This window comes from Blennius ocellaris (assembly GCF_963422515.1).
Source record: "Blennius ocellaris genome assembly, chromosome: 17".
Lineage (NCBI taxonomy): Eukaryota > Metazoa > Chordata > Actinopteri > Blenniiformes > Blenniidae > Blennius > Blennius ocellaris.
This window is the reverse complement of record NC_137666.1, coordinates 1371724-1390477: the sequence shown is the minus strand read 5'-3', so window position 1 is coordinate 1390477 and position 18754 is coordinate 1371724. Positions and strand designations below refer to the sequence as shown.

Sequence of the window (18754 nt, the reverse complement as noted above, 5' to 3'; positions counted from 1 at the left end):
CACTAACGCCAACAAGTTTCAAAGTGTTTTTGGAAAATCTGATCCTGCACAAAAACTAAATATGCTTCAAAGTCAGTTAACTAATAACTAATCTTTGACATGTCCAACACTGTGATAACATGTTGTCTCTTTAACATTTATTGTACTTAAAATAGGTAATTTCATGTTTTTCACCTCCTAAAATCAGTGAACTCATCTTCTACGTTGGCATTTAAAGGGTTAATTTTTAAAAATGAAAACAAATTTAAAATTTTATAGTTGAAGAAATGTGAAAAGATTTTTTTATCTGATATATTCTTACAGCAGTCAAAGTTAGTGGATGAAAACAGCCATTTTTTTATTGTGAAAATCTGATGCTGCACAAAAACTAAATATGCTTCAAAGTCAATTAAATAACTAATCTTTGACATATCCAAGACTGTCAAAACTGGTAAAAAAATTCCGACATCCGATCACATTTTCTATTGAAAATAGGTCATTTTGTGTGTATTTTTTTCCCCATATCAGTGCCTTTATTTTCAAAATTGGCATTTAAAGGGTTAATGTTTTTTTTTCTAAAAAGTTTTAAAATATGTGTTAGTTTTGATCAGGACTGAGGTAGATTAACAGATTTATGCAAAGAAAAAAATATTTTGTCCAGAAAATATATTTTTCAGTGGATAAAAACGGCCACTGGCGCCACCAAAGGGTGTTTTTGTTTTTTTTTGGATGCCACTAAAGGGTTAAAAGAGTGTAAAATGTTCCCCTGCAGCTCAGGAGAGTCCGGACGTGGTGTCGCGGGTCACGCAGTACATGGTGGGGGCCAACGGGGCCCACCAGCTGCCCATCGCCGAGGCCATGCTCACCTACAAGCAGAAGAGGTACGTCCCTCCTCTTCCTCGCTCATCCAGGCGTTCTCTCTCTCTCTCTCCATCGCTGTTGGTCTGCGTGGGCGAGCGAGCGAGCGAGCGAGGGAATAACAGTCTTTAAACCTTCTTGTGTGTTTTTTTTCTTTTCTTTCTTTGAAGGAAAAAGAGCTTTCATTTTGATTTTGCAGTAAGGTATTGTGGTCGACTGAGTCTGTTCCTCACGTAGCTCGTTGATCCGTGTGCTTCCTGTGCGTCCTGGCCACGCCCCTATCCCCCTCCTGACTCCGCCCCCTCCCCCTCCCGACTCCGCCCCCCCCTCTCCGCTGGCGCTCGCCACTTCAACAGCTCTTCTCAGATTAACCGCTGGAATTGTTTCTGCATGACGTTCTGTTGCTCTACTCACTAAAATAAAAGCATGATTCCAGTTACTTTTTCAAAAAGGAGTTAATTTATGTTTAAAATAAAAAGTAATAAATTACTTGGGGGATTACTTGAGAATAAGAAGATTTAATGTGAACATCACTGATTTATTATAGTGTGAGTCACACATTAGCTGATCTCATCAGTGGGAGGAAGATGCTCTATAATCTGGTGTTAGAGGAGGAAGATGCTCTATAATCTGGGTGTTAGGCGGAAGATGCTCTATAATCTGATGTTAGAGCAGGAAGGTGCTTTATAATCTGATGTTAGAGGAGGAAGATGCTCTATAATCTGGATATTGGGAGCAAGATGCTCGGTAATCTGATGTTAGAGGAGGAAGATGCTCTATAATCTGATGTTAGAGGAAGAAGATGCTCTATAATCTGATGTTAGAGGAGGAAGGTGCTCTATAATCTGATGTTAGAGGAGGAAGATGCTTTATAATCTGATGTTAGAGGAGGAAGATGCTCTATAATCTGGGTGTTAGGCGGAAGATGCTCTATAATCTGATGTTAGAGCAGGAAGATGCTCTATAATCTGATATTAGAGGAGGAAGATGCTCTATAATCTGGATGTTAGAAGAGGAAGATGCTCTATAATCTGGATGTTAGAGGAGGAAGATGCTCTATAATCTGGTGTTGAGAGGAGGAAGATGCTCTATAATCTGGTGTTAGAGGAGGAAGATGCTCTATAATCTGACGTTAGAGGAGGAAGATGCTCTATAATCTGACGTTAGAGGAGGAAGATACACTTCTGCTTTGATCCTTTGATCCCTGATTGTTGCTTTTCTTTATAACGTGCAACAGAAGTTTAGTGAAATGGTAACCGTGAGATAATCTCGTGTTCCTGCCGGGACGACGACACTAGAAACTCTGTTTTCATGTTTTGTTTTGTTTTAAAAGCATAAATAATCTGTTGAAGTGGCAGCGAACCAGGTTCATCCTGTTTGTTTGTGTGTTTGTCTCTTCCTCCCCCGGTGTTTCCTCCTCCTCCTCCTCCTACCCCTCCTCCTCCACCTCCTCCTCTTCCTCCTCAGGCCAATCATGTCTGTCTGTTATTCGTCCGGTTCATTTAGACGAATAGCAACTAACAATTTTTCTTCCTTCATTTACAAAAATCATCAACATCTTCAGTGCATTTAAGTCATTTATGTCTTTTATGATGCAAACGTCACACAGGAACTATTTTTTTTCCTTCTCTTGCTCCCCTTTTCTTTTCTTTTTTAATTTTACAAAAAAATTTGACTTGTACCATATTTTGTTCAGATATTTTGCTTTTTTTTTTTTTTTTTTTTTTTATTTTACAAAATTTTTTTACTTGTAACATATTTTGTGCAGATACTTTTTTTTTTAGTCCAACTTCCAGAATTTAAAAGATAATTTTTTTGGAGCGTATGAGACAATATTCAATAAGTTTCATCCCATCCGGTACTGAAAAGCCTGAAAATGCATGTTTTAAAACCCAAAACAGTCCATTTAAGTGGATTAACAAGCATGTGCAAGTTGACGACGTGGACTTTTTATTCATCTTCTCTCCCATCCGACTCCACACTTCGCTCACATACCAGGCAGACATCTGGCTTCCTCTCTGGCTGCCCTCCGACTCATTTCTTCTTCTTCTTCTTTTTCTTTTTGGTTAAAAAAATCCGGGATGTGTTGTGAAAACAAAGTGTTTCCTCCTCTCTTCTCTTCTTCTTCTCTCTCCTCCTCTGTAGTCTCTCTGTTTCTTCCCTGGGGGGGCGATGGCAGGTTTCCTCAAGGCAAGAGCAACAACCTCTCCCCCCGTCATCCTTCCATTTTAGAAGTCGTAGACTCTAGAACTCCACTCAGCCTATTTTCCTCCCGGAAAATAGCTTCATGTAGACGTGCTTTTATTTTTTTTAAAGCGTGGCGAGAAGCCGCAAAGGTTTTTTTTTTTTTTTTTGGATTTAGGTTGGTGCTCTTCCTTCTCGTGATTCCGTAGCTTAGTTTCTTCCTCCTGATGGACTTGCCGCCCCCTGATTGCGCCCCCTGGTGGCAGATCCAATGCATGTCTCTCAGCTTCCCCCGTTGGGTTTGAAGGTTTGAAGCCAGCAGCATGGAGCAGCTGGAGCGCATGGCCTCCCTAGAGGGGCGGCGGCGACCTGGGCGGGTTACTAACCAGTGTTAGTAACCGTAGACGCCGCAACGATGATCATTTACTCTTCAAAGAAATTGCCTGTCGCCTCTTTGATCTTTTACATTTCCGCGTTCGATTCTGTGCAAACGCTCATTTTCTGTTCTTGTTCCGTGGCGCCTTGCTGCTTCCCTGCTCTTTTTTCCTCCCCGCAGTCCGGATGAGGATTCATGTCAGAAGTTCATCCCGTTTATTGGGGTAAGTTGGGAAACGCTTCTCCTTGACACGCTCAAAACGTTTATCATTTATAGTTTGTCTGCATATTTTTTTTATTTTTTATTTTTTATGGCTTCGTGAGCTTTAAAAAAGCTTCTTCTTTTTTTTTTTTTAAACAAAATTTTATGCATACTTTCAAATTTGGGGGCAAATTTTTTATATATATCTTTGTGAGCTTTGTAAAATAGCTTTTTTCTCCCAAAATTGTATGTAAATAATGAAACTTACATTTCTTTTTATACATAGCTTTGTAAGCTTTAAAAAAAAAAGCTTTTTGTTTTTACAAAATTTTTGCAAACAATGAACTTTTCATATATTTTAGGAATATTAAAAAAAAAATTATATGTAGCTTTGTCAGCTTAAAAAAATGTTGTTTTGTTTTTACAAAATGCTTGATGCAAACAATGAATATTTCATATATTTTAGGAATATTTTAAAAAATTATATATAGCTTTGTGTGCTTTAAAAGGTTTTTTGTTTTTGTTGTTTTTGCAAAATATTAGGCAAACAATGAACCTTTCATATATTATAGGAATAATTTGAAAAAAAATAATTTATAGCTTTGTGGGCTTTAAAAAAAAGCTTTTAAAAAAAAGTTTTATGCAAACAATGAATCTTTCATAGATTTTAGGAATATTTAAAAAAAATTATATATAGCCTTATGTGTTTTTAAAATTATTTTTTTTACAAAATTCTAGTCAAACAATGAACTTTTCATATATTTTAGGAATATTTAGATTACATTTTTTTAGCTTTGTCAGCTTAAAAAAATTCTTACAATATTTTTTTTTTTTTTTTACAAAATTTTATGCAACCAATGAAACTTTCAGATATTTTAGGAATATTTTGGAAAACATTTTTTTGTATTTGCATTATCTTTAACCAGTGGCGTCACCACAATTAAAGGAAATAATGATAATTTCTGTTTCTTTGTATGTATATTTTCAATTTGGAAATCTCTGACCGAACAATGAACTTTCCAATAATATTCACATTATTTTGACATGCAGACGTCGATCTTTCAGCTAAACTAAAGCACTTTTCCCTCCCTCCCTTCCTCCAGATGGTGAAAGTCGGCATCGTGGAGCAAACATCCGCAGCGTCAGGCAAGTTCAACTGAATGATGTTGAGAATATTCTAAAATAATTACGAAAAAAAAAAAAAAAATTCCCATTCGGCGATGGCGGCCGACGTTTGAAAATGGCGTTTCTTTCCTCAGGAGACTCGGATGACGCCGCTCCCCTCAGCTCCTCGCTGCTCTCCTCCACGCCCCCTCAGGTGTCGCCGGCTCTCAAAGAGGCGTCGCCCACGCCGCCCTCCTCGCCCTCCGTCAACACCAGCTTCTGTGCCTACAGGTAAGCAAAACGGCTGCACCTAAAAAACAAAAACAAAAAAAACAAAGAAGTCTCACAGTAGCTGTGTTTTGCGTCTGCAGCTCCGGCGGTCAGGCCGAGCTGATGGGGCTGCAGGTGGACTACTGGGCGGCGCCCGGCGACCGGAAGAAAGACGTGGAGAAGCGGGACTCCTCCTCCAAAAACACTCTGAAGTGCAATTTCCGCTCGCTGCAGGTCAGCCGGCTGCCACTAGGGGGCGCGGAGCCCAGCGCTCAACCCTCCATGTCCATGACCGTGGTCACCAAGGAGAAGAACAAGAAAGGTGCGTCCGCTCAGGCAAACTCGCATTTCCGCCATTTAAATTCAAACGTCCGCGGGGAGATTCTTCCTTTGAGATAAAATCTGGATTTTTGTGGGGGGTTTTTTCAGGCGGAACCAATCAAATGTTGATATTTTTCGCTTGAGCTTCTTTATTAAAAGCAGTCGAGAATATCTTTTGTCAGTATTTCAACGACGTACCGCATAAAGAATAGAGTTGCACTCCAGGGTTAAAAAGAACTGGGAGTAATAAAACTACTATACACACTAAAAAGGGCTTGTTTTCTTTAGTTTCCATCACGATTTCAATCAGTTTGAGGTCATTTTGTTGATTTTTAAAATCTTTTTAGGACTTGTAAAGTGAAAGAACTTTATTTTGAAATGTCCTTTGCAAAATTGACTTGATCAGCAAACATTATATATCTAACAGCAAAAAAGTGTAAGATATTTATCTTCTAAAATATTATTTGTAAAGTTATTATTAGGTAATAAACACCTGAAGTGGATAAAGTAAAAACTGCAATATTTTCGATTTTTCTGTGAAAATGATAATTTATAAAGTAGAAAAATCGAATAAAGATATAGAAAAAAAATCCAACTAAATGGTAAAACGGTGACAAAAATTTGTACAAATCTTTTTTGAGAAAGTTTTGGTTAATATTGAAAATTCTGAACTTTTGATGAGATTTGTTGTTGGAAAATTCATAAAACCACAAAAAAAATGTAACGTGTGATTAGAAAATGTAATAAATGTGACTAAATATACGTAAAATGCATTTTAAATGTTGAGGAAAAAGTATAAATGTAAGAGTTGTGTTATGATAGTGTTAAGTTTTTATGTATTTCATTAGATTTTGAGCTAAGTATAAAAAAAACTTAATTTTATTTAGTTAAACGTGTAGAAACACATTGTTTTTAATTAATTAATTGAAATAATTGAAAATACAAGCAACACCTGAAGTGGATAAAGTAAAAACTGCAATATTTTCCATTATTACAAGTTTTTATGTATTTCATTAGATTTTGAGTTAAGTATAAAAAAAACTTAATTTTATTTAGTTAAACGTGTAGAAACACATTGTTTCTAATTAATTAATTAAAGTAATTGAAAATACAATAAACACCTGAAGTGGATAAAGTAAAAACTGCAATATTTTCCATTATTCTGTGAAAGTTATTATTCACATTATGTTTTACAGAAATACAATGAGAAATGCGTCACATTATTACACTTTATATGCTATTTTAATAAATTTTACTCCTTTTTTTCCCCCATTCTTAATTTTACCCATAAATAACATGTAATGACGTTAATTCATGCTGATTTGAAATAGTAGCAGTTAGAAACTTCTACACAATCTTCTTTTTATATAAGAGCTAAATAATGGAATGAACACGGTGTCACCGACTCCAGTCTTTGTAAATCTGGTGTAAAAAAAAAACCCCAGTACATTTGAATCCTCAGAGAAGATTGAATGTTTGTTGGGCTTCTTGTGTTTCGTCCTCAGTCATGTTCCTGCCAAAAAAGAGCAAAGACAAGGAAGTGGAGTCGAAGAGTCAAGTGATCGAGGGAATCAGCCGCCTCATCTGCACTGCCAAACACCAGCAGACCATGCTCCGAGGTCCGTCTTCCTTTATTCTATTCCGGGAACAAAACGCACACACCGGCTTATTTTTGCACTCAAAACTTGGAAATATATCGTCTTTTCCAACATTCAGACCTCACAGACGTGATTCTGAACCAGACAAGAACTGCGTCGTGTTTGTTTTTCCGTCGCAGTCATTTCCCTTTGATGTTTGCTCTTTGTCGGTTGCCGCCGGCGATCAAAGACTCAAGATCATAATTTTCATTGATTTCAAACTTTCTATAGCTGCAGAGGACTTGTTGTGAAACGCTTTAAAATTTCACCCAAAATTTGAAATGTAAATTTTTAATGTTGCTTTAAAAAAAAAAAAAAAAAAAAAAAAAAAAAAAGCTAGACAATCAAAGATTGAAAAAGTCTTTAAAGTAAAAAAAAAAAATCAATCCTACAATCATAACCCTTAAGAACAAGAAGAAAAGTTCGGCTGTGACGTTCAACCAGCTTCCGGCAAAAAAACAAACAAACAAAAAAACGCTTGTTCAGCAGGAGAGTTGTCGAACTCGCAGGCCACGCCCCCTCGCAGGAGGCCACGCCCCCTCACTGTGGCCACACGTCTGCGAAGCGACGTTTTAACTTCACGGCTTATTTCTTGCTTGAAATGTTTCCAGAAATACAAAATGCTGAACTGTTCCAGTTTGTATATTTTTTTTTTTTTTACACAGTTTTGGAAATAAATAGATAAATAATATTTGCGTCTGAGCCGCCATGTTGGTCCAGTCAACCCTGAGTGATGCGTTCAGGGGCGTCACGTAACTCCGTAAGCCGGACCAACTCTGTGGCTCGAACACAAACTTTCTCTTTTTTTGTGAATGAAACAGTCCCGCGAGAAATAAGCCGGGCACTGCAAAAGTGAGGGGGCGTGGCCTACGGGTGGGGGCGTGGTCAGCTGTGAGGGGGCGTGGCCTGCAAGAAGCTTAACTTTTCTTCTTGTTCTTATGGGCGTCTGCACGATGTAGCTTGACTTGAGTGTCTGTGGTTTGTCTCATTCTTCCTCCTCTTCCTCCTCCTCCTCCTCCTCCTCCTCCTCCTCAGTGCTGATCGACGGCGTGGAGTGGAACGACGTCAAGTTCTTCCAGCTGGCGGCCCAGTGGTCCTCGCACGTCAAACACTTTCCCATCGGCATCTTCGGACACGCGAAGGGACCGTACTGATGCTCAGAGACTCAGATCCTCTTCTTCCTCCTCCTCCTCCTCCTCTTCCTCCACACACTTCTCTCGATTCTGCCGTCTTAATTTAAACCTCCCGCTCTCCTCCACTTATTTAATCCCACGCCTGTTTGTTTTTTGTTTTTTTTTATTTTGTATTTAAGTCAAAAAGTCTCGACGACGACGACGACGACGATCCCGTCCAGAGAATATTTCTTTACTCGGCTTTGTAAAAAAACTGCTGATGTTTTATAGACTTTTGAGGTAAAAAAAAAAAAAGAGAGATAATAACCAGAGATGTAACCTTTAACCTGCTGAACGAGTAACGTCATGTTTCTGTTTTTTTATTCGGTGGGTTTGAAGTATTCGGCCAGCACAATGAATCACCAGTATATATATATATATATATATAAAAGAGTGGGAAAAAAGTGACGCTCGGGTTTTTCTAACTACGCTGTGGAATCGTTGAATTCGCAGCTTCAGAGACTGTTACCGTCTTTCAGCTCACAAGAAAAAAAAGAAGACAATTAACGGCTCCAGAAGAAGAAGAAGAAGAAGAAGAAGTCGTAGGACTGAAAACCGTGTGAATGTGATTTTGTTTTTCAACAGCCGGACTCCGTTTCAGAAGAAGCTGTGGTTTTTATTTTTTCCCCGTCGTCTCCTCCTGATGAACGACTCGCAGGAAAACGAAGCCTGACCTCCGTCGTCACGTCTCTTCAGTTCATCGCAGAAACTGTTACAAGAGGCTTTTTTACTCCAGGAAGCAATAAACTAGAGAGGTTGAAGCAACGGAAGCTCAGATTCGATGTGAACTGGAGGTGAAAGACGGCTGGAGAGAAAACAAGGGGGGAAGTCATTCGTCTAATCTCATTAAATTTAAGGCAAACAAAAAATAAACATTAAAAATCAGTCCGGCTGTTCTCATCTCGGTGAAAAATAAGTAAAATTTTTAGTATTTAAACTCTAAAATACTCTTAAATTCACTTTTTGGTTTGTTTCCAGAATTATCCAGACTGTTTTTTTTTCCTTTTTAATCTTGAAGTTGTTTTTGTCTTGAGTATGCACTTAGAAAACACAAATGACCGACGCTCATCACTGAACCTGAACGCATCGTGCAGAGGCGAACCTTTAAATATGACAAATGACGGTTTTTCTAATAATTGATCTCAAGAAGGTACAACGAGGCTTCGCCTGCAGGAGTTTTAAAGCACTTTTCGCTCATTTTAATTCCAGAAATCAGCAATATCCTTCACATTAGGTGAACAAATAGACATAAAGTGAAAGTTTCTCCAAACTTTGTGCACAAAATGTTCAGGTTCCAGAGTGAAGCTCCTCTCTCATGCACTCCATTGATTATTTTTTTTTCTTTGCTCAAAACAAATGTTACGTTTTGCCACAGACCGCAGCTCCTCGTTACCCGCGTGGTGTTATAACGTCGAGGTGAATGTATGGGAGGTACCTTCGTGTGAAGCACTTTTTTGTTTTTGAAAAATGTGGGTCTGTTCTTAGATGTTGGAGAACCTGAGGAACGTTTCTGATGGGAACCACCAAACGGCACCGTCGCACCGTGTTGGGACTAGATTTTAGCTGCGAGTTTAGAAAAAGTGTCTGTGTTTTCCCCCCGTCTGTAGATTTCGCACCATCTTCAGTTGGCTTAAGTGAAATAATCAATTGTTTTTTCTTTTTAGCTTCTAAAATGTCATTGTATAACCTCAGCCAGTTTCTTAATAAGTGCCTAAATTGCTTAATTTTGACAAATCAATGTAAGTTAAAAGCCCCGCCTCGGCTGAAAACGGTGCTGCTTCTGCTCCAGACACAAAACGGCGGCGGCGGCGGCCGTCAGAGGGACTGAACACGACACTGAATCCCACCACACGTTTCCGTCTCTAAATGTTTTCGGTGTTTCTGTTTTCATGTTGTCTCAGAAACGACTCGTTGAAAGAGAAAGTTCCCCTAAAGACTACCACTGTAACCCCCCCCCACCCCCAAAAGAACTGGGAGTAATAAAACTACTATACACACTAAAAAGGGCTTGTTTTCTTTCGTTTCCATCACGATTTCAATCAGTTTGAGGTCATTTTGTTGATTTTTTAAAATCTTTTTATGACTCTTGTAAAGTGAGAGAACTTTATTTTGAAATGTCCTTTGCAAAATGTACTTGATCAGCAAACATTATATATCTAACAGCAAAAAAGTGTAAGCTATTTATCTTCTAAAACATTATTTGTAAAGTTATTATCAGGCAATAAACACCTGAAGTGGATAAAGTAAAAACTGCAATATTTTCGATTATTCTGTGAAAATTATTATTTATAAAGTAGAAAATTCAAATAAAGATATAGAAAAAAAAATCCAACAAAATGGTAAAACGGTGACAAAAATGAGTAAAAAAAAAAGTTTTGGTTAATAATATTGAAAAATCTGAACTTTTGATGAGATTTGTTGCTGGAAAATTCATAAAACCACAAAAAAAATGTAATGTGTGATTAGAAAATTTAATAAATGCGACTAAATGTACTAAATGTTGAGGAAAAAGTATAAATGTAAGAGTTGTGTTATGATAGTGTTAAGTTATGTATTTCATTAGATTTTGAGTTAAGTATAAAAAAACGTAATTTTATTTAGTTAAACGTATAAAAACACATTGTTTTTAATTAATTAATTTAAGTAATTGGAAATATTTTATTAAATTAAAAATTAAAATTGAAAAAAAGTTTCTTTGTTCTTTGTTTTTGTTCCTAAAGTGAGATTCCAGCTGTGGTGAGTTCAGGTGTCCTCCCCCGCTGTGGGAGAAACGGGCTCCGGGTGAGGCACCAGGATTACTGGGAGGAAGTGGTGACAGCCGGGGGGGAGAGACGGATCCTCCGCCGGAGCAGCCGGAGCAGGAAGCCGCTGCTGGGATCGCCGTGCAGACAGAGGAGGGTGGGAGGCGGTAGCAGCAGCAGCAGCAGCAGCAGCAGAAGCGGCAACAACAGCGGGGATCCTCCATGATGTCGAGCCGGCACCGTGCGCCTCTTCCACCCCCGCGACGGCAGCACATGTCCGGGCTGCGGCGGTGAGGCGGAGCCGGGGCCGGGCCGTCGGTCGTTTGTTTCGGTGAAGATGAAGGAGCTGAAGGAGCTGAAGGGCTGCGGTATGCGCTCCGCGGTGGGCTTTCTGTCCCGCAGGGAGCTGAGCGGGCAGCCGCTCATGAAGGAGGACTTCCAGAGGCGGCGGCTGGGGGGCTGCACCAGCCTCTACAAGAAGGACATGCTCGGGCATTTCGGCTGCGTCAACGCCATCGAGTTCTCCAACAACGGCGGGGAATGGCTGGTGTCGGGTAGGTTGACAGAGGACGGACCCCCCTCCTCCCTCCTCCTCCTCCTCCCGGAGCCCCCCGCTCCGTGCTAACGGGCTAACGGGCTAACATGGCAGTCAGCTGGAACACGGCCTGAAGTTGGCCTCCAGCTCGTCGGTTAACGGGAACATTTAAGATAATCTCAATTATTGCAGGTCAGATTGTCCAATTTATGACTTTATTATTATGTTATTACATGGATTCCAGATTAACCTTCTCGTGTACTTTCTTTGAAATTCATGGGAATTTCAACCACTTTCTGTTACTTAAAAATTAGGCCTTACATTCAATTATTTAAATGCAGGGTAATTTTTTTTTTAATCAAATCAATTTTTACTTAAAATTACTAAAAAAAAATTATTTGGAAAATGTATCCGTATTCATAAATTAGCTAAACAATCATATACAGTAATGCAGAAGAAAAGGTAGTAAAATATCAACATTAAATCGTTTTGTTTTGCTTTGATTCAATACTAAAGGAAAACAAACGGCATACGAGTAAATTTTACTTTCTTCTTGAGAAATAAAAGTACGTTTTTGAATTCATGCCTGGAAATGTAACTTTATTGAAAAAAAAATGACATTTTCCAAAACGCATCTTTTCTAAGACGCTGTACTGCGCATGCGCGTCATGGCCATAGTAAATAGTTGTTCTGCACATGCTCAGTAGATGGTTTCCGCCGTGACGTCATGACTCCCGGTCCGTGTTCTCGTGGGACTTAATAGTTTTATTTTGACAGTCACCATAACAATCCAACCACCAGATTTAGATTTAGTTTGACCTCCATGGCCTGCAGTGCGTTAAAGCATTCATATAAAATAGAATTTAAACTTTCTTCAGTCAGTTGACAAATTCGAAAGATAAACAGTTTAAAAAAAAAAAATGTTTTGCCTTATGTTTGACGCCTTAACTCTATAGTGAATTATTTTTGATCTTTGTGCATCTTCACACAGAAAAGTCAGGTTTTATAGATTTATTTAAAAGCTCCAGTCACTCTTAGGAACGTATTTTCATCATAATTTCTGCAGAAAACCGATCAAATCTCCCTTGACGTTTTTTTTCTTTTAACCATCGATCCGGAGGCCAACTTCAGCGCGGAGGCTTGAGCCCCGCTCGAGCTCGCGGATGCTAACTTAGCTTAGCTTGTCACCCAGCGTCGTTAGCGAGCCGCCCCGGGTCGGACCACCGGGGACCCCGGCCGGCCCCGGTGCGAGGAGCGGCGAGGCCGCTCGCTCCGCTCCAAACAATGGCGACCCTCTTGAAGAACCGCGGCGCTATTTCCGTCCCGAGGGGGGGGATTAGGAGCCGTCATGTGGCCTCGCGCGCGGCTCAGCGGCGGTCCAACCGGGGCTCACCTGGACAGGTGGAGGCTCACGAGCTGCTCGCTGGCACGAGCTGTGTGTGGATGTGTAACGAGTACTGGGTCAAAAGTAACGGGTTCCTGATACTCACGTTACTGCAATCATGGTATTTCTTATTAAAAAAACAACTTGATTTCATTTTAAGCAGGTAAATTAAACCCAGTTATAAAAACAACTCGTACGTGGACTAGAGTACTTTACTTATACTTTATTATTACATTCAGTCCTTTTACATCTAAATGATGAGGAAACGTATTGAACTCCTGGTTAAAAGTCACAAATACTCTTGAGAGGAGTTGTTGGGACTGAAATGTTTTTATTTTAGATTTTTAACTGTTATAGTACAATTAAAGCCACGTAACGAGTTGGAACTGAGTACAAATGATGTTATTATAAAGCACAACGTGCAAGAATTAAAAAGGAAATTGTGGATCCTTTGTTTGTTTGAGATTTGATGGCAGATCTGACAGCTGAATAATGACGTGTGTGTGTGTGTGTGTGTGTGTGTGTGTGTGTGTGTGTGTGTGTGTGTGTGTGTGTGTGTGTGTGCGTGTGTGTGCGCACAGGAGGAGACGACCGGCGTGTGCTGCTGTGGCACATGGAGAAAGCCATCCACTCCCGGTCCAAGCCGGTGAAGCTGAAGGGCGAACATCTGTCCAACATCTTCTGCCTCGCCTTCGACAGCACCAACAAGAAGGTCTTCTCTGGAGGTACGGGGGGGAACGGGGGGTCCACGGAAAATACATGGAAAATACACAGAAAATATGTGGAAAATACAGAGAAAATGTATGGAAAATACACAGAAAATACACAGAAAATATGTAGAAAATACAGAGAAAATATATGGAAAATACACAGAAAATACATGGGAAATACATGGAAAATACAGAGAAAATATATGGAAAATACAAAGAAAATACACAGAAAATACATGGGAAATACAGAGAAAATATATGGAAAATACAAAGAAAATACATGGAAAATACAGAGAAAATACACAGAAAATACATGGAAAATACACAGAAAATACATGGAAAATACATGGGCAATACACGGAAAATATATGGAAAATACACAGAAAATACAGAGAAAATATAAGGAAAATACATGGAAAATACGGAGAAAATATATGGAAAATACACAGAAATTACATGGAAAATACACAGAAAATACATGGAAAATACACAGAAAATACATGGAAAATACATAGAAAATACATGGACAATACATGGAAAATATATGGAAAATACATGGAAGATACATAGAAAATATATGGAAAATACATGGAAGATACATGGAAAATACATAGAAAATACATGGACAATACATGGAAAATACATGGGGAGTACATGGAGGGAGATTTGTTGTGCTAAAAGCACAGAGAAATGACTGTCGTATGCGGTGCTTTATAAATAAAGTTAAATTGAATTAAGAACATGAGGAACCATCATCAGTCCCTCTGTTGTTTTGGTTTGTTTTTTTTAAGTTAACGTTGCTATTTTAACTCATTCACATAGTAAAATTAGTTTAAAAGTATATTCTTATTTACTAAATGCCAACAACTTGACGTCTCACAAGCCAGAACTTTAAAACTTTTTTAAAAACAGTGTTCTTTCTCTTGGCTCGATTTACAGCAGCTGTATGAATTCAATTCAATTTAACTTTATTTATACATCGCCGAATACAACAAAGTCATTTCAGGGCACTGGTACAGAGAAACCCAACAAATCCACTGGTGAGCTTGTTGTTGTTGTTTTTACTTATTTATTTCCTCCTTTATGTTGTTGTTGCTGTTAGTTTGTGAAATGGATTTTAATAAAAAAATAAACAGATAAAATGTAAACAAAGAGTTATTTTTTTGGCAAGATCCGGATTCTATTCTTAAATTCTTATTATATTAATGTGTTTGTTGTTTTTTTTTTTTTCTGTGTTTCAGGAAACGACGAGCAGGTGTTCCTTCACGACGTGGAGAGGTGCGTTTTAAAAAACAACAACAACAACAACAACATGTTTGAGCTCAATCCTTAACGACCGGATGAATTTTGTCCCGGCAGGAGGGAAACCCTCAACGTGTTCCTGCACATCGACGCCGTGTACAGCCTGTCCGTCAGCCCCGTCAACGACAACGTGTTCGCCAGCTCGTCCGACGACGGCCGCGTCCTCATCTGGGACACGCGCGAGCCGCCGCACGGAGGTGAGGCCAGCCGGCCAATCGGCATCCTTGATTCAGCCCGGAACCTTCCATCTCAGTATCTTAAAGTCCCAGTGAAATGTAACACACTACTTTGCAAAAAAAACGATATTTGGGGTTCTACTTCTAAGGTTCCTCCGACTCTGCCCCACCACTGTCGTCGCATAACAAAGTTATTTGAATTTTGAAATCGGGGGAATCCTTCTTCTTCGTGGGCGTGACGTCACGAGTTGTGCAGATCTCCATCTGTTGTGTTTATATCGGCTTGTTTCCCTCTTAAATATCCAAGTTTTTACAGTGTTTTGAAGTTATAGTCGGCGTTTTATGAGCCTTGATGAAAGATTGAGCCTGGAAGAGACCGAGAGAGGAGAAAAGGAGCACGGGCGGCGGGAGCGGCTAGCGGGAGCCGGTAGCGGCTAGTGGCTAGCGGGAGAAGCTAGTGGCTAGTGGCTCGCGGGAGCCGCTAGCGGCTCGCAGTAGCAGCTAGTGGCTAGCGGGAGCCGCTAGCTCGGGCGGCTAGTAGACGATCAAGTAATACCTGGACTCGTCTTCGGTGATTCCGCGCAGTAAGAAAAGCGCTTCGATCCAGGAAGCCGAGTCCTTCTTCCAAAAGTCAGGAGCCTCAAAGGTGAAAAGTGGCGGCTGCTGAGGCGAGGAGACGAGGACGAATGGAGGACGAAGCGTCTTCTGCTTCCTCAAACATGTTCCAGACGGGGTCACCGATGGCAGAACCACCTTCTGTGTCTTCTTCATCAATCACTGGGTTTGAAATGACGATGATGATGAAATATGGTTAAATTCAGCCTCTTCGTGGTCAAAACTCTGATCCTCCATAATGTAAACACAACTTGGGCGTGTGCACAACTCGTGATGTCACTCTGTTATTGTCAGAAGCTCCGCCCAGCAGAGGAAATAGCGCCGTTTATCGGCTATTTTCTCGCAGATTGTCGTGTTTTAACATTTTACCCTTCGGCCAGTTAGCATAAAAAATGTCCCCAGAAGCGACAGCCAGAGTGTTTTGGAGGTCGGATTTTCATTTCACTGGGACTTTAAAAAGCTTTATTTCATTGTAACGGCGTCACGTCGACACTCTCCCCCCCGCAGAGCCGTTCTGTCTCGCCAGCTACCCGTCGGCGTTCCACAGCGTCATGTTTAACCCCGTGGAGCCGCGGCTGCTTGCCACCGCCAACTCCAAGGAGGGCGTCGGACTGTGGGACATCCGGAAGCCGCGCAGGTAAGACGGTCCAAACTGGCGTGTTATTAGCAATATGCTAACGTGATTAAAGCGGAAAACGTCATCCTGCTGCTGTAATAACCCCATCAAATATTTTTTATTATTATTGAGAGTCATGATTAGTTTTAAAGCTGTATGAATCCAAATTCAAATAAATCAAAAGTAAGATTCTTTTTTTTTTTTTTTTTGCCCCCATTAAAATAATCAACTCGAAACGAATTTTTGGCCAAAGTGAAAAAATATTGCAAACATCTAAAAAACATTATTTGGTATCAAAAACACATTGGCGCTTCCGGTTTTGGAGGTTTATTTTGTTAGATTATTGGAAAGTTGCTCAAAATGGATTATTTTGGGTGCAGTTCCACAACGTGTCCACCAGGGGGCGGCGCTGCAGCAGCATTGAGCAACGCGCCCAGCCGAGTTTTCATGAAACGTTTGAGATGAATGCAAAATTAAACTCTTTAATATAATTTGCGCCTTTCAAAGTAATGCTGAGAATTTGAATGCTTTGATCTGTTTTTAGCCACTATATGTATTATTTCCCAGATAGAAAAATCTACTTTTATCTCTAAATATTTAACACCATAGCTTTAAGATATTATTTAAATAAAGTTTCACAGAAACGTGTTTTTGAAAGTATATATATTACAGAATAAATCCCTGCAATTGACAATGCAACTGAAAGTGGTTGGAATCGTGTGCAGTTGCAGGAATATAACGTCACTTTTTATTTTAATGAACAATTTTCTGCTTTTAAATACCATAAACTATATAAAACATCAGTTTTCTGAAGATTTTTTATTTTAATTTTTTGGACACTGTACTTTATTTAATTTAAATTGAATATTTTTAATTTTGAATATCTTATTCTGAATATTTGATACTCTACTGTCACTACTATGTTTGTGTTCAGCTGCTGAAGCGACTTCCTGTTAAGGATCAATAAAGTTTTGTTCAAATATTATTGAACGTGCAGCAGCGATTGCGTAACGACGTTTCGCAACATGTTTGAGTAACGTTCAGCTCCCGGGAACAGAAATGAGAGTTTTATCTGTGAAAAGCAGAGCAGAAACAAGTTTTTCATTTAATCGTTTTCTCGGTAAAAAACATTTCTGCCCTTTTTTGGTTAAAAAATCTTAAACCAGGAAAGAAAAAGAAAAAACTGATTCTTCTGTAAAAGAGGACTTGGATAAAACTCAATTATTTTCTGATCTTATATAAAAATAGAGAAGAACAACGACAGGAATGAAGTCAATTAAAAAAAATAAGCCAAAGTATAAAATAAGGTTAAAATAAACAACCTAACCAGCTTCTACACTTTTATCTCTACTTCTTTTTAACTCTTCACTAAAGTTTATGCATAAATATTATTAAATATATCCACACTATGCTCTCTATGACACTATGTGTTGAAGTACAGTTATACATCGTTTTATGTTTTCTTAACTTGATGAAAAATCGCCTTTTTAAAGCATCTTGAACTATTTTGGTTCAGTTAAAGCGTTTTTGTCGAAAAGGTTTGTTCTGAAAAAAACCCGATCAGGATTCACCTTCCATCATATTCAGACTTAATTTTCTTCATAAAAACAAACCAGTGATCTGATGTCCCGGCTGGAATTTCTCTAAAACTATGAATTCAATTGAATTTCTTTTTTTGTTGTTTTTTTGTAAAAAGAAGCAAAAGATCTGTCAAATTGTTCATCTTCTGCTGCTTCAATGTGGATCAATCGTCTTCAAATGTCAAACCAAGAAGGATCAGCAGATAAAGAGTAAAATATTTGTCACCAGTAAAATATTTAATAAAAAAAAAAAGACTTAAATGTGTTAAAGAAGCAGACATTCTTTGTTACTTGATGGAAAGAGGTTCCACAGGGTTTCCTGTTGGGCCCACTGCTTTAGTTCTGTTCACTTTTTCAATGGAACAAAACATCCTGATTGATTGATTGATTGATTGATTGATTGATTGTCACCAGTAAAATATTAAATTAAATTAAGTGCAAATGCTTTAAAAAAACGACTTAAATGAGTTAAAGAAGTAGAAGTTCTTTGTTACTTGATGGAAAGAGGTTCCACAGGGTTTCCTGTTGGGCCCACTGCTTTAGTTCTGTTCAGGTGTTCAATGGAACAAAACATCCTGATTGATTGATTGATTGATTGATTGTGACCCCACCCCTCCCATCCCCGCAGCTCGCTGCTGCGCTACGGCGGCAGCATGTCCCTGCAGAGCGCCATGAGCGTTCGCTTCAACAGCACCGGCACGCAGCTGCTGGCGCTGCGGCGCCGCCTGCCGCCCGTCCTGTACGAGCTGCACTCCCGCCTGCCCAGCTTCCAGTTCGACAACCAGGGCTACTTCAACTCCTGCACCATGAAGAGCTGCTGCTTCGCCGGGGACAAAGACCAGGTCGGTGCTCCGGGGGGGAGGGGGGGGGGCTTCAGATGTGACATTACCCGGCGGCCATGTTTGTTACCTTAACATTGTCCTCGGGTGTCAGTGGGGCTTTGAACCCGCGGCCATGTTGAGGTTGAGCTTGGGGGGGGGGGTTGTTTTAAAA

The 18754-nt window shown here is 39.5% G+C and overlaps 2 protein-coding genes across 6 annotated transcripts in view; both read left to right on the top strand.

The window, feature by feature from the left end:
• pacs2 (phosphofurin acidic cluster sorting protein 2) overlaps positions 1-10100 on the top strand; it is a 52901-nt gene extending 42801 nt beyond the window's left edge. For 4 of the 5 annotated variants that reach the window (XM_080513027.1, XM_080513029.1, XM_080513026.1 and 1 more), the window contains 8 exons: positions 752-860; positions 1008-1040; positions 3578-3620; positions 4702-4744; positions 4858-4993; positions 5074-5294; positions 6799-6912; positions 7966-10100. In XM_080513027.1, the coding sequence (XP_080369153.1) occupies positions 752-860; positions 1008-1040; positions 3578-3620; positions 4702-4744; positions 4858-4993; positions 5074-5294; positions 6799-6912; positions 7966-8084 (818 nt within the window). In that variant the 3' untranslated portion in view covers positions 8085-10100. The remainder of the gene's footprint in view (positions 1-751; positions 861-1007; positions 1041-3577; positions 3621-4701; positions 4745-4857; positions 4994-5073; positions 5295-6798; positions 6913-7965) is intronic. The other variant, XM_080513028.1, reaches the window with a different exon arrangement.
• Positions 10101-10822: 722 nt separating this feature from the next.
• The window catches only part of dcaf5 (ddb1 and cul4 associated factor 5), a 15533-nt gene continuing 7601 nt past the window's right edge, over positions 10823-18754 (top strand). Inside the window, 6 exon segments of the mRNA XM_080513031.1 lie at positions 10823-11397; positions 13344-13487; positions 14714-14750; positions 14832-14971; positions 16073-16202; positions 18390-18603. Of these exon segments, the coding sequence (XP_080369157.1) occupies positions 11181-11397; positions 13344-13487; positions 14714-14750; positions 14832-14971; positions 16073-16202; positions 18390-18603 (882 nt within the window). The 5' untranslated portion in view covers positions 10823-11180.